Source organism: Thalassophryne amazonica, chromosome 14 (genome assembly GCF_902500255.1).
Source record: "Thalassophryne amazonica chromosome 14, fThaAma1.1, whole genome shotgun sequence".
Taxonomy (NCBI): Eukaryota; Metazoa; Chordata; class Actinopteri; order Batrachoidiformes; family Batrachoididae; genus Thalassophryne; species Thalassophryne amazonica.
In genome coordinates, this window is record NC_047116.1 from 43,564,602 (window position 1) to 43,580,280 (window position 15,679).

The following is a 15,679-nucleotide window of genomic DNA, read 5'->3' on the forward strand; positions in this document are numbered from 1 at the left end:
GTTAAGGCTGGGTTTCAAACGTTTCACAAAGAATACCTCCTTGACCCCTCTCTCAAACCATTTCTTCTGTCTGGCTAATATTTTAACTTCCTTGTCCTCAAACGTGTGGTTAGTGTCTTTAAGGTGGAGATGAACTGCAGACTGAGGTCCACTGGTGACCCAGACTCAGACACTCAGAAGTTATTTTTTGATTCGATGTTCATCTCCAGATTCTGTATCACAAAGTGGGTGAGAGTCTGTTTAAAAGACAAACACATTTGAAGACCTTCATGCAGACTTTGTTTTGCAATCAAATTTGTAACAAAATTTCAAACTGGGTTGTATAGGACAGTCAGGTGCTTAACAGTTGAGAACATAAAGTAGCTGAAGAAAGGGATTAAATAAACAGAGATGGCCAACACATATACAGGACTGGAAATTTGAATCTGCCTGGTCATACCCACAGCCTCAGCCTAAGCATGTTGTTGTTTTGCTGAATGTGCTGTGGCTGTGCTGTGCTGAGTGTGCTGTAGAAAGGGATTTAATAAACAGAGATGGCCAACACATATACAGGGCTGGAAATTTGAATCTGCCTGGTCATACACAGAGCCGAATATTTGGGGGGTAATTTTCTGTTCAACTTTTAAAAGAATGGTACCAGTTTGTTCCCCATGTCATGGGGATTCAGAATATATATAGTTTTTAGGGCTACATATTATAGTTGGGAGTTTATCCCGGACAGACAGACAGATAGACGTAGCCCTTTATAGCCCTTTACAGAGGTGGCAGCATTGAAAAGCACATGGTACAACATTGTATTGTCTTACATAAATCGCTATTTTGGGGGTAATTCTCAGTTCAGCTTTTAAAAAAATGGTACGTTTGTTCCCCATGTCATGAGGATTCAGGATATATATAGTTTTTAGGGCTACATATTATAGTTTGGGAGTTTATCCCGGACAGACACACAGACAGACAGACAGAGAGACGTAGCCCTTTATGTATATAGATTCATCCCCATGGGCAACGTAAATAATGTGAACTATTGTATCCATCGTAACTGCATATAACACGGGCAGCTGCGGCTCTCTGTGGTGCGCAATTATGCATCATTGCATGGGTCAGGCTCGGAGCTGGATGGATCTCACGCTGTAATAAATGATCACCTTCTAACTCTGTAGGAGATATGCCATGGAACTGTTGTGCCAGGCATTCACACCATTAATAAACAAAGAATCTCACCTCCAACAGCGGCACAGGCGTGTTTCACAGCGCGCACATGGACGTAAAGCCGGGACAGCAGCCTGCAGTTAAAATCCTCTCACCCAAAACAAAAAAATAATAATTCCATGTGATAATCCAACCATCGCGGTGTCCAGAGTTGCATTGTGCTCCTGAAGTGGGCAAACAAGAAAAAAAGAAAGTTTCCTGGAAAGGCACTTCATCTGAGGGACTGCATGGCCCAATGCCAGCAAACTTTGAATGATGCTGTCCAGTGGCAGGTGTGCGCACGTGTTCCACGCACACACTTCAATGGCTGTCTGACAGCAGTCTGTGTCATCTACATATGTTCTGGATGCGATCTGACAGGTGTGAACGAGGCAGTCTGACTGCACTCTGACACTGCTGACCACGCCTCTTTTTATCCCGACTGTGTCGGATTATGGCAATATTTGCCGTGTCGGGCATGGCTCCAGCACATTCTTCCTATGTGTGACGGGTACTTAAGTAGCTTGTCCAAGGATGTAGACAGGTAGCATGAGCAGGATTTTAATTCAGGTTTACGTATTGGCTGGCCAGCTCCTGATCCACTCAGCTGTATATGTTTAAATACAGTTGTGCTCAAAAGTTCACATATCCTGGCAGAATTGTAGGTTTTTTTTGTTTTGTTTTGTTTTTTTTTTTGGCCGTTTTTCAGAAAATATGAATGAAAACACAAAAAAATAACCTGTATTGCCCCCTTTAACATCAATGACAGCTTGGAGCCTTTTGTGGTAGTTGTGGACGAGGCTCTCTGATGGTAAAGCTGCCACTGAATATGTTTTGGACTTTATTTAGATTAATTACAAAGAAATACAAACAGTATGGCACTTTATGGTAAATCTGCATGGAGTAGACAGTTCTCAAAAACTGAGTGACTGTGCAAGAAGGAGAAGAGTGAGTAAAGCCACCAAGACACCCAGACAACCCAGAAGAACTTATAGGCTTATGTGGCTGTGATTGGAGGAATTATGCACAGTGCAAGCTTTGCATTTTATATCACTGGTTATCCATCTTCATGATGAAGTGGTATAGAGGAGGATTTTCTTAAAAAGAAAATCTGAAAGTTTAACTACAAATTGCCAGAAGGTACATCTGAGATACAAGCCTGGATTTGATCTGTTTTGGTGAAAGAAAATCTTTCTCTGCTCTACTTCACTATGAATCTAAGAGTGGTGATGCAAAATGTGCACTGTGCACAATTTCTCCAATCACAGCCACTGTTTGTATTTTTTCATAATGATGTATAAAGTCCAAGACATATTCAGTGGCAACTTTACCATCAGAGAGCCTCATCTATAACTAACAAAAAAGACTCCAAGCTGTCATTGATGGTAAAGGGGGGAATACACGGTATGAAGAACAGGGGTGTGTAAACTTTTGCTGAGGGTCATTTGGGTAGCTTCTGTTGTCATCATAATTTAATGAGAGTAAACACAGTTTTTTTGACAATAAATGGCTTCACCCAATTACTAATCATGAATAAAAAAAAAGTTTGTTATTGTGTTATTATTCATATTCTCTGAAAAATGGGGAAAAATGTGCCAGGGTATGTAAAGTTTTGAGCACAACTGTATGTACTTTAGAAACTGGACAAAATTAAAGGATGACATTTAAACATCTATATTTGAACTTGTTGTGATGTAATACAGAAGAGAACATACTCTTATGATGTAGGGAATACTTTGAACCCAAAATCAAACGTTAGCCCGTCCACAACTCTGCTTGGAGGAGAGATTTGCAATGTAGTGTGTTATGCAGCGTCGGAAACATGGTTCATGAATGTCTTATATTGACAGTTTCATCCTTATTCTGTTTTACTGCTCCACTTGCGAAGGCCAGCCTAATGTGGTGAACCTGTGGAGGTGGCTCAAGGGTGGAAGAGTTATTTCATATGATGTAATGTTTGGGAACAGGAGAGAAGGTAGCTCCATGTCATGTTCATCTCCAGAGAGAGAGATCCTTGCATCACACATGTCTCATTTACTGCGGAGGTTAAGTCATGTTCCCTGGAACAAGAATGTCAAACACACACGCACGCACACACACACCTGGGTTTGATTTTAAGCCTTTTGTGAGTTTCTGCTCATCACGGTGTTGACTTCTCCCAAAGACCACTTTTTGTATGATATCACTGAACATGGACATACATGAAGAAACATATGAAGAAACACAAATACACTACAATTCATAACACCAATTAAATTCACATGACAAGAAATAACAAGAATATCCCTGGAATATTCATGTTTCGCATGTAAGTGTGTGCAGAAACAGACCAATATTATAGGGAACATGCTTTTGCTGATGAGAGGACATTTTTATGTCAAATTTTAATAGGGAAGTGATTGCTTATTAAATTGAAACGATCTTGAAGTAAGAAGTCAAGAAAGATACAATCCATATTGATTAAACGTCCTACACTATCCACACATACACATCCTTCATAGTTCATTTTTTTAATGTTGAAGAAAGTCAGAACAAAACAAGAAAGTGTTCTGACACCGTTCTATTCCCAAGATCTCAAATTTCATGAGCTTCTTTCTTGGCCCATGTTTTATACCTCTGCCAAATTTGATGAAAATAGTTTTAGTATTTTCTGAGAAATTGGTGAAAATTGAACATTGAAAACTGAGTGATTTTTTTTTTTTTTTTTTGCCTGTGTTGTTGCCATCCAGGGTCCAAGGTGGTTATACAGTATGGTGGATGTATTGAAGGCAGCAAAAAACTAAAACTCACAAATTTGAAATTTGAAGAAAGAAAGACCGAAAGGGGCAGTACAGTGGCTTAGTGGTTAGCACTGTTGCCTCACAACAAAAAGGTCGTGGGATCACTTCCCATCTGTGGCCTTTCTGTATGGAGTTTGCATGTTATCCCCGTGTTTGCGTGGGTTACCTCTGGGTGCTCCGGCTTCCTCCCACATCCAAAGACACGCAGGTTAGGTTGATTGTAAATCCTGGCAAAGGAAAATAGCCCAACTACATGTATTTTTTATTTTATTTTTTTGACAGTATGCATTGTCTGCATGAGGAAATACAAACAACAAAAAAAAGTGTTTATGGTTGACAGGACCATTTTTAGCATTTAAGAGGGTTTAGTGGCAGTGTGAATGAGTCTGACTCCCTAACAAAGTGACAGTGTGCTTTGAATGAGCCTGTTGAAAGAGTGTGTGTGTGTGTGTGTGTGTGTGTGTGTGTGTGTGTGTGTGAGAGAGAGAGAGAGAGAGAGAGAGAGAGAGAGAGAGAGAGAGAGAGAGAGAGAGCGAGAGAGACTCCCATGTGACCTTCTCTAGGCTCTAGGTATGACTGTGAGGCAAAGATCATCTAGAACAGGGATTGAAACTAGAGGTGTCACTTCAGTTTCAGGAAGTGGATAAGTGAAGTCTCTGTGATATTGATAATGATTTATTAACAGAAACATCCAGACAGAACAACAACAGAAATATTGTGTGTCCATCATCCTCAGACAGTTAAACAAACAAGTTCACTCAAGAAATCCTTCAATTCATTTCCATAAAAAAATTCTGTCTGTATGTTACGATGAGGCTGGAAATTTGACCTTGAATTCTGAACTTGATCACTGATCAGAATCACACCACCTTTTCCCATCGATAGCCCTGGTGTACCTGCCAGTGCCAGTATGATCAAATTCAGATTTGGTGTGCTTAAAATATCTTGCAAACAACCTAGAGATCAAGGTTGTCACAAAAGCGTATACCTCTGGTGGTATCACTCAATAATTCTCTTCCCACTTAAAAAAAAAAAATAATAATATTAATAATAATAATAATAATAATAATAATATAAAATAAATAAATCCAGATTCACCCCACGATTGAGCAATATCTTGGTTGACCCACGCCCCATCCCTGTGCAGCATTTCAGGTTAATCACTTCAACAGCATTTGTGCAATTCCACTAAAAATCAAACAAAGGGCCAAAAACATTCCTACCTTAGTGGATGCAATAAATATGGTAAACTCCTGAGGCTGTGGTTGTGTAATGTTCTCTGTCAATGTAATATACACTATAGTATATTGTCTTATCAAATAAAATGTCAGCAGAATCACTAATCATACTGACGGGGTCTACATTAGCTCCCCTTTGTGTTGTGTCATATTCTATCATCAAATCTTTTAGCGTGTCATCACATCATATATATATATATTTTTTTGCCTACATGTAAAGTCTTGCGTAAAGAAGCAAAGCCTCACCTCTCTATATTTAGCACCACTTACTTGTGTTAACTTTCCCTGTTATTGTAAGCCCTATAGAGAGCTCCGACCCGTCTGATGAATGAGGTGGCACCAAAGAAATGTTGATGGAGGAGACTAAATAACACCAGTGGAATCTCTTCCCTTGGTTTTCTCTCGCATTCTGCTTTTCAGACTCATATCCGCCTGGTTGTCTGGTCTTCTCTCCCACTCGGGTGCTCTCTCTCTCTCTCAGGGGTGTTTCATTAACTTGAAAGATGAAAAACACCAGAGGCCATCCTTGAAGTCACTGATACCGCCCGCCCCTGCACTCACACCAAATACCGAAAGCTGCCACTTTCGCCCTGTTATTAATTCGGCCGTCGAGGCTGAAAGCACCTGCTGAGCGCGCCTGCTACGAGAGCCCGATGCCTCACGCGAGGCCTCATGTGAATGCATCCGTGTGGGTGTATGTTTCCGTTAATGCATGTGCGAACGGAGTGATAATTCAGTTAGTGCTTACCCGGAAAGCACCGCCCTCCCTTTCTCCTCTATGTCTCTGTCTGAAGGAAGCATTGTTCACATCCATTCGAAATTCCACTGAATGAAAAAAAAAACCCTGAAAAGCATCCATTAAGCCATTTAGGACCATTTGTTGCAACGAGTGTCATTTCAGCCACAATACAGCCAGTGTTTCAGGTGTTTGTTCATTCATCATCGCTCTGATTCAGCGCTGATTTGTCTGGTTTATGTGGCAAAAAACAAAATAAGAAAGAAGCAAATGATCAATGAGTCTTCACGCTGTTTTTGAATTCAAAAGCAATGACCCCCATCTTTTTTCTCCTGTCCTTCTTCATTGCTTTCTCCTAGTGGAGGGAAAATGTAAGATAGACATGTCTACCTTTACATCTGTCTTTATTTTGCAACATTTTTTAAATTGTAACTCCGCAATTTTCCTTTTAAAATCAGTAGGGTAGTCAAAGAGTTTAAGAAGAAATAAATATGTCAGCATAAGAGTGGAAATTACACACAAGATTTTGTTAATGATTCACACAATTAAGCAGATTCACGCAAATTTTCTAGAGTTTATGTGAGAAACGTTTCTTCTCTGCAATATTACAAGAATGTCGCACTTGGAAAAACAGTTTGACTAAGTCAGCAAGTTCGCACTTAATTAATTGGGGATTTGTTAGTGTGGGTTTTTTCCCACCCTTATGTGTGCTGAGATGTTTAGTATGCAGTAAGAGTGACTTTAAATAATTTAAAATGCTTACAGGAAGGAGATAACCTTATTTTTCTTCCTGCTGTTTTCTCTTTTTCTGCCTTTGGTTTTTCTCCCTTTCTCTTCTTTTCTGTTTAATTTTATCTTCCGCATTGCTTGCCTCACCGGTTGCACCCTGTTTTTTTAATCTTTCCCCCCTTTTCTACTTTTTCTGTCCAACTTTCTCACAATCAATTTCACACTTTGCCTGTTTTCTGCCACACCTCCTCCCTCTCCTGTTCTTATTCCATTTTCCCTCTTATTTTTCCTCCTTTATATCTTCTCTTTTGCTCTTGCTACTCTTTCTCATCTTCTAGTGGGAGGAGATCAGCGGGGTGGATGAGCACTACACCCCCATCAGGACCTTCCAGGTCTGCAATGTGATGGAGTACAGCCAGAACAACTGGCTTCGCACCAACTGGATCCCACGCCGGTCGGCGCAGAAAATTTACGTGGAGCTGAAGTTCACCCTGAGAGACTGCAACTCCATCCCGCTGGTCCTCGGCACCTGCAAGGAGACCTTCAACCTCCTCTACCTGGAAACTGATGACGATCAGGGCAGTCACTTCCGAGAGCACCAGTTTTCCAAGATTGACACCATTGCTGCCGATGAGAGCTTCACCCAAATGGATCTCGGCGATCGCATTCTGAAGCTCAACACGGAGGTGCGTGAGGTGGGGCCCATGACCAAGAAGGGCTTCTACCTGGCGTTCCAGGATGTGGGTGCATGCGTAGCGTTGGTTTCGGTGAGGGTTTACTTCAAGAAGTGTCCGTACACTGTGAGGAATCTGGCCTCCTTCCCCGACACGGTGCCGATGGACTCCCAATCGCTGGTGGAGGTGAAAGGTTCCTGCGTCAATCATTCAAAAGAGGAGGAACCTCCACGAATGTACTGCAGCACAGAGGGGGAGTGGCTTGTTCCCATTGGGAAGTGTCTCTGTAACCCAGGATACGAAGAACGAAGCAGCACCTGCCAAAGTAAGACAGTTATTTGTTGCAATTCTCCAACATTCTCACACTCACTTCATCATGTCACCTGTCTTTCTGCTTAGACTCCCTTTATTGAACACATTTTCTGCACCTGAATGCATTTTGAGTCTTGAATAATGTATGTGTTATATAAAGGGCTTTTCTGACTTTTCCCAAAGTGAAAGTTTTGATGAAGAGACTTTCACACTTAATATTTGTCAGTCCAGAACCCTTAATGTCAGATGTCCAACCTTTGTGTAGGCGTGTGTGTGTGTGTTTGTGTGTGTGTGCGTGCAGGAATGTGTGCATACTATAAAAGAAGACAAGTGTGTGTTCCAGGTCTTTGAAATATGGGGTGCAGTTTCCAGTAGTTCAATCAGAAGCTTCTCTGTGTCACATCATTAGCTATGGGAACATTTGAACCAGAGGAACAAGGATGAGACTAAGAACACAAGAGAAAAGAGAGGTTTGGAGTGAATCGCGAATGGTGAAGTAGTTATGGTGATAGCTGTGGGTGTTGGATGAATGATGAGTGGGCAGGCGGTTCATTTTAAAGGCTCTTGATCACATTCTCAAAGTCTTTTGTTGCCTTCAAAGTGTCACAAAATGCTTAGGTGTCTCTTTTGTTGCTTAGTTTAGCTTAGATTTTTTTTTTTGAATGAATGAATGAATGAATGCATTTTATTTATTTGGCACACAGATCAACAACAAAACTTTATAAAAACAACAACTTAACATTGTACCCATGTGGCCAAAAGAGTGTAGGCAGAAGCAAAGCTTATAAATAGATACCTTAAAAAATAAATATGCATATATAGAACTGGTGCGGACCAGGCGAATCCGACTGTTTAATTAAAACAAAGCATCCATATATATCCAATATATATATATATATATATATATATATATATATATATATATATATATATATATATATATATATATATATACCCATAACAACACCAAATAAATGTACATGAACAATATAACTTAATCAATGCACTAAAATTTCAAAACACAACCAAACAAGCAATAGTGCACAATCCCAAACTCAATGACAAAATCGGTAAACCTAATTCTTCAAACTATAACAAGTCATTTCATTATTATTGTAAAGCCTTTTAAAGCCAACTAAGGTACTATGGTAAGTTTTTGATGTTGACACAGACAATGTTTAAATGAATCCCATCTCTGTGATGATAGGTGTTAGATGCTCTTAGCTATAGGGCTGGGGGATAAAATGATCACAATTCGGGATAAAGTTTGCTTCAGTATCTAGGGCTGAAACTCACAACTAATTTCACAAATTGACTGATTACTTTTTCGATTAATCAATTAGTTATTAGGACCAGAAAATGTCAGGAAATGATGAAAAACATTGACCAATCATATCCCAAGTTAATGCCTTAAAATATCTTGTTTTGTCCATGGAAAAGAGTAAAGAAAATGGGAAAATATACCAGAAAATATTCACACTGATGAAGCTGAAATCAGAGAATTTAGATATTTAAAAAAATATCTCAAAAGGTTTAATCAGTTTTCAAATAGCTGTTGCTTAATTTAACAGCTGATTAATCAATTAAAGGTTGCAGCGCTATTGTGATTGATGATACGAATTTGACATTCAAACATACTCAGTATGAGCAGATTTAATGGCCTAGTCTACAGCACAAATATGTAAATGTTAGAACATCTGGAGTTTTTGCTTTCATATGAAGGTACAGTGCATTCAAGTATTCACAGTCGTTCACTTTTTCCACATTTTGTTATGTTACAGCTTAATTTGAAAATGGAGTGAATTCATTTTTTTCCCTCAAAATTCTGCTCACAACACCCCATAATAATAACATGACTGAAGTATTTTTGAATTTTTTCAAATTTATAAAAAAGAAAAAACTTAGAAATTGCATGTACATAAGTATTCAAATCCTTTGCTCAATACTTTGATGATTCACCTTTGGCAGCAATTACAGCCTGAAGTCGTCTTGAACATAATGCCGCAAGCTTGGCACACCTATCTTTGGGCAGTTTTGCCCAATCCTCTTTGCAGCACCTCTCAAGCTCCATCAGGTTGGATGGGGAGTGTCTGTGCACAGCCATTTTCAGATCTCTCCAGAGATGTTCAATTGGATTCAGGTTTGGTCTCTGGCTGGACCACTCAAGGACATTCACAGAGGTGAATGTCTCCATTGAAGTGCTGTGAATGCTTTCCTGATGCATTGTAATACTACCATTTCCTACTGCAAAGTGTTTTTTAGCTGCCAGTGGTGATGAAATGGCGCTAAAACAAAAATAGAGAGACAGGGAGAGTGAAACTGGTGAAAGGCATGTGAAGATGAACTCATGTCATCCTCCAAAGCTGAGGAAATTGTTAAGAAAAAGGTTATCTAACCGAGGGTTATTCTTGCACTGATACTCACAGCAAAATGACAAAGTAAAGACATACTTTATGCTAACAGAGGTTAGTGTTGGCAGTGAACCCGATGTAACCCTAACCTTAACCTGTCATGCATTATTCAAGGAGATTGAGAGTCACCACCTGCCCTGACCTTTCACAATAAAAACCCTAGATATGCACTGCTGATACATTATTATTATTATTATTATTATTATTATTATTATTATTATTATTATTATTATTATTATTATTAGTGTAGCACTTTATAATATAAATCAAATACTTTTCAAAACACTTGCTCTAAAACAAAATACTTTTGTTTTAGAGCAAAAAGGTCCACGACTCTGGCATTGCTCGATTCCATAGAAGAGATCAATAAACATGTGGACCAAAGGGTAATAGTTGCAGGTTTATTTATTGACTTAAGAAAGGCTTTTGACACAATTGATCACAATATATTATTTCAAAAGCTGGAACTGTATGGGATCAGAGGAGTTGCTCTGGATTAAAAAGCTACTTACAAAACCGAAAGCAGTTTGTTAAACTCGGGGAATACTGTTCTTCATATCTGGACATCATTTGTGGGCTACCACAGGGTTCTGTGTTGGGCCCAAAATTATTTATTTTATACATTAATGATTTATGTAACGTCTCAGATATGGTTAAAAGTGTGCTCTTTGCAGATGACACAAACCTGTTTTGCTCAGGGGAAAATCTGCAACAATTATTATCTGATTTAGGAACAGAAATGTTAAAGTTAAAGAGATGGTTTGATTTTAACAAATTACCATTAAATTTAATTAATGTTATTTGGAAATTATAAAAAAAGACATACAAATTCAGTTAAATATACATAAGAAACATAGAAGGTAAACATAGAAGTGTAAAAGAGAACAAGTTTTTAGGTGTCATTATTGATGAAAAAAATAATTGGAAAGCTCATATTCAGCATATTCAAGTGAAGGTATCAAAAAGTATTGCAGTATTAAATAAAGTAAAGTATGTTCTTGATTGCAGAGCACTGCATACTCTCTATTGTTCTTTGGTTGCACCCTACTTGACTTATTGCACTGAAGTTTGGGGCAATAATTACAAAACTACATTGCAACCATTATTCATTCTTCAAAAAACAGCATTAAGGACAATTCATCATGTAGGTTATCGAGACCACACCAACCCACCGTTCATTAAATCTCAAATATTAAAACTTAATGATATGATTTCATTCAAGACTGTTCAATTAATGCACAAAGTAAAAAATAAAGAAGTGCCATATTTTACTGAGATAGAAGGAAAATATAATTTACGGGGCTTGTATCATTTTAGAATTTCTGGCGCTCGGACGACCAGGAAAGGTTTCTGTGTCTCCATGTGTGGCCCTAGATTATGGAATAACCTGACAGATGAACTCAAACGATGTCCAAATATCAATCAGTTCAAAAATCAATATAAAAAATGATGTTTTCAAGATATGTATCTAATGAAGTACGATGAGTTTTGTGTTGTCAGTTGTAATTGTGAACTTGTACAGTAACATTCATTTGTTTATGTGCATGTATGTATATATGTATGTATATATGTGTATGTGTGTGTGTAATTAGGTATGTATATGTAGGTGTATGTTGGTGTGTGTATACATGTATACTGTATATTTATGTAAATATGTATGTAGACGAAGACACGGTGTTCACTTGATATGGTTATGATAATGGGATTTGAGTTAGTTTTGTTAAATGTGTTTGTAGCATGGCCCAAGCAGAGAGTCACCCCTTAGAATCTGGTCTGCTTGAGGTTTCTTCCTCAGTACATCAGAGGGAGTTTTTCCTTACCACTGTCGCCTGTGTGCTTGCTCTGGGGGTAAGTAATGTGTATATATGTATGTATGTATATATGGGGTGGGCGTTTATAAGCTTTGCTTCTGCTCACCCCCTTTTTGGTCACACATGTCACTGTGGAATTGTCTTGTATATCAGTTTTTGTTATTGAGGAGTTGTGTGCTAAATAAATAAGTTCAAGTTCAAAATAAAACATCTCTATCTATCTATCTATCTATCTATCTATCTATCTATCTATCTATCTATCTATCTATCTATCTATCTATCTATCTATCTATCTATCTATCTATCTATATAGATATATATAGATATATATAGATATATATACAGTTGTGCTCAAACGTTTACATACCCTGGCAGAATTTTTTGCTTTTTTGGCCATTTTTCAGAGAATATGAATGACAACACAAAAACTTTTTTTTCCACTCATGGTTAGTGGTTGGGCAAAGCCATTTAATGTCAAACAACTGTGTTTCTTCTTTTTAAATCAAAATGACAAGAGAACTACCCAAATGACTCTGATCAAAAGTTTACATACCCCTGTTCTTAATGCAAAATGCTTTGCATTTTGTACCACCAATTATAATATATATATATATATATATATATATATATATATATATATATATATATATATATATATATATATTATAATGCTAAACATTAACAATGATCAATATGGAAAAAAATGTGATAATATATTTTGCCAGTTAACCCGGCCAGACCTACACTACAGGTAGATTGGTTTGTGATTGTGTTGCTATCTATGTGTGCTTACAAATGATTTCAACAGAAAATTGTCTTCATTAGTAGATTTTGTAGTTGATGTCCTTGTTCTTCAGTTTACATTTCTTCTTCTTCATCATTTTAGAAGTCAACTTTCATCTGTTTGTCAGAAACACTGGATTAATGAGGCCAAGCTGTGTCATGCTACTGTACTAAGAGCTGTACATGTTGGATACAGCCTTCACAAAAGCAACTTTATAAAGTGTTGTGCGTATGCTTAGCGACCTTTTGTGCGAAATTAAATTTCCAATGCCTGGCTTCAGTGGTTGGTATAACAGCTGTAACATCAGTTACAGCTGCCGCTCTTCATCAGTGGTACTGTGTGAGCTTTTTGTGTGTTTGTGAGTGTGTCAGCATGTCTAGTATTTACTCTGGTTTTCATAGTGTTTTGCATATTATTGAAAAATGAAACAGAGATCACCTTATAGTTGACACAGTGACCGTCCCCTTATAGCATGTTGTGTCTTATATTCAAGTTGTCACACTGAGCAAAAATTTGGGCTGGAAATTCAAGTTCCATAATTCTGTGAATGTTGAATCCAACTTGCATTAAACAATAAACATGCTTATAAAAGCTTGTTTGGATTTGGTAATATACCTGATGTGTATATGTGGTAAACATTTGAAGGACACCTCCCCAGAACATTAGATCATGTTCACATAATTCCATGTGTGCAATAAAGGTGGCAGGATATTTCATTTATATAGAGGTTTCTTTGAACAGTAAAAGAGACCACACATTCCCTAACCTTAGTCTAACCCCAGCCAAAATGTTAACGTAACACTACCCCCAAACTAAATAGTTTTTATTATCTCTTGGCTGACAGGTGAAGGAATATTGTCATCATCTTACCATTGTCATCATTTTGTGTGTCTGTCTGTCCATGATTATGTAACAATACAGTATTGTCCTTTAAATAGGTGCTTGATCAAGTTGACTTACTTTTTCATGGAAAATATATGTACTTGGTCTTTAACCCTCTGGGGCCGACGTCGTTGTATACGACGGCTAAGACCAAGCTTTACTAAATTATAAATAACTTTTTAATGATTTGAGATCGAAACTTCCTTTTTTTTTTGCTGAAAAGTTAAGTCTGCGGACTTTCGAGCCAGCCATCAGCCATCTTTGTACTCCTCATAGAAGCTGTGTGATGAAGTGCACGGTGTGAGTGTCTAATCAGAATTGGTTCACCGTCACATGGTTTTCCAAAATCCAATCGTAGGGCAGATTTACCTCACGTGAAAAGCCAAAGATTGTTTTCAGGAGTGATATGTTACTAGCTGGCCCATTTGAATAGCCCCCTGGGTGCTCCAATGAGTACGTCCAATGTAGCTTGCGCCATTACGCACAGTGAAAGTAAAAGCAGACAGAGCAGATGGAGAGCCTCTGATGACAATCTCATGTGCTCAAATAAAGAGTGTGTAACTATCAGGATTGCTCCACTAGTTTGCATGTGAATGTTACTGGATAACTCTGTTGCTTTCTTGGCGTAAAGCACTGTTTACCATATCAATGGAGCGAGGAGGTGGGGGGGGGGGGGGGGAGGGGATGGGGGCTCCTCAGACTGTAGCCAAAGTGGGCTAAAGTTTGATGAAAGCTACTTTAGGAGCAGCACAGAACAGTCCAAAACACAGTAGAATTAGAAGTTTGTGTTATAACCTTTGTGCAATAACAGACAGAAATTGCTTTGAGATGAAGACAAACAAACAAACAAACAAAAAAACCCTGCACAGACCATTTTGTATATATTGTTCAAAATGTGCATTTGTGTTTATTGTTTGAACCTTTTTGTTGTACAGTCTTTCACACAAGACCTCAAATTACCTTTATTAAGTGTCAAAACAGTTGTTTATTATAGTTTGCTGTGTGTTTTGAATAAATGTGTGTGGAAAATTATTTTCAGATTTACTTTTTTCCTTCTTGTTTTGGAGCATATATATTATGAAAGCACAGGTTGTCCTGAAAAAAAGAGACATACAACTTGATTGTGGGATGCAGGGAGAGCTGTTAACAGCAATAATAAAACATTTATGCCAGGCGAATGAACTGTCCAAAAAATGCCTTCGGGTCGCAGAGGGTTAAAAACATAAACAATATCATATGAACAGACCAAGAGATGTTCATCACTTTCCTGTCAGTGATTCATCCTGGGATCGATTTGAAGCTAAATGAAGACAGTTACTTTGACTTACCTTTGCTATGAAAATATGTCAACTTGATCAGTACATAAACACCAGACCATGAGATGTTTATCATTTTACTGTCAGTGTGATGCATTATGGGATGGGATGAAAGCCAACTGAAGATTGGTCACCTTCTCTTTATATGAAAATAGGTCAACATTGTCAGTATGTAATTGCTATATCATGTGACCAGACCAAGAGATGTTTATCATTTTGCTGTCAGTGATGCACTATGGGATGGACCAGATACATATCTGTTGAATGTTGGTGAACTTCACCGAACATTTTTTGGTAAATACGTCACCTTGGTAAGTACAACAAATGCAATACTGCCTGACCATGCCTTGTGATGTTCATTATATATAGAAATATTAATGATGCATGTTAGGGTGTAATAGAAGCCAATAGAAGATTGATGAATGCCCTTGACCTACTTTTAATAGGGAAAAACCCATCGCTATTCATTCACCAGTCATGTTGTACTTCACATCCACCGAATGGTACTAAGTGCTAAAGGACATTATATTCTATGTGATTAGCAGGGCAAGTGTAGAATTAATGGAGTCAGTCAATTAATCAGTGAGTGGGTCTGACCACAATGTAAAATAAAGACAAACCGGCCTATCAAGTTGCTTGTGAAGACTTGTTGGTCATCGCAGGGCTCTGGCAACCACTAAGACCACTGTTGCTTATGTTTGAGTTGTAAAATTAATTTTATTTTTCAGAAAAAGAAATGTTTGAATACAAGTAAGTTGTCCTTTATTAATTTCAACCAATTTGCTTTGGAAGGTTAATCTCCATTCTAGATGACACCA

At 38.1% G+C, this 15,679-nt stretch overlaps 1 protein-coding gene across 1 annotated transcript in view; it reads left to right on the plus strand.

The window, feature by feature from the left end:
• The window catches only part of epha3 (eph receptor A3), a 357,435-nt gene that overhangs the window by 54,600 nt on the left and 287,156 nt on the right, over window positions 1-15,679 (plus strand). The window contains exon 3 of the mRNA XM_034187249.1: window positions 7,010-7,670. Within this exon, the coding sequence (XP_034043140.1) occupies window positions 7,010-7,670 (661 nt within the window). The remainder of the gene's footprint in view (window positions 1-7,009; window positions 7,671-15,679) is intronic.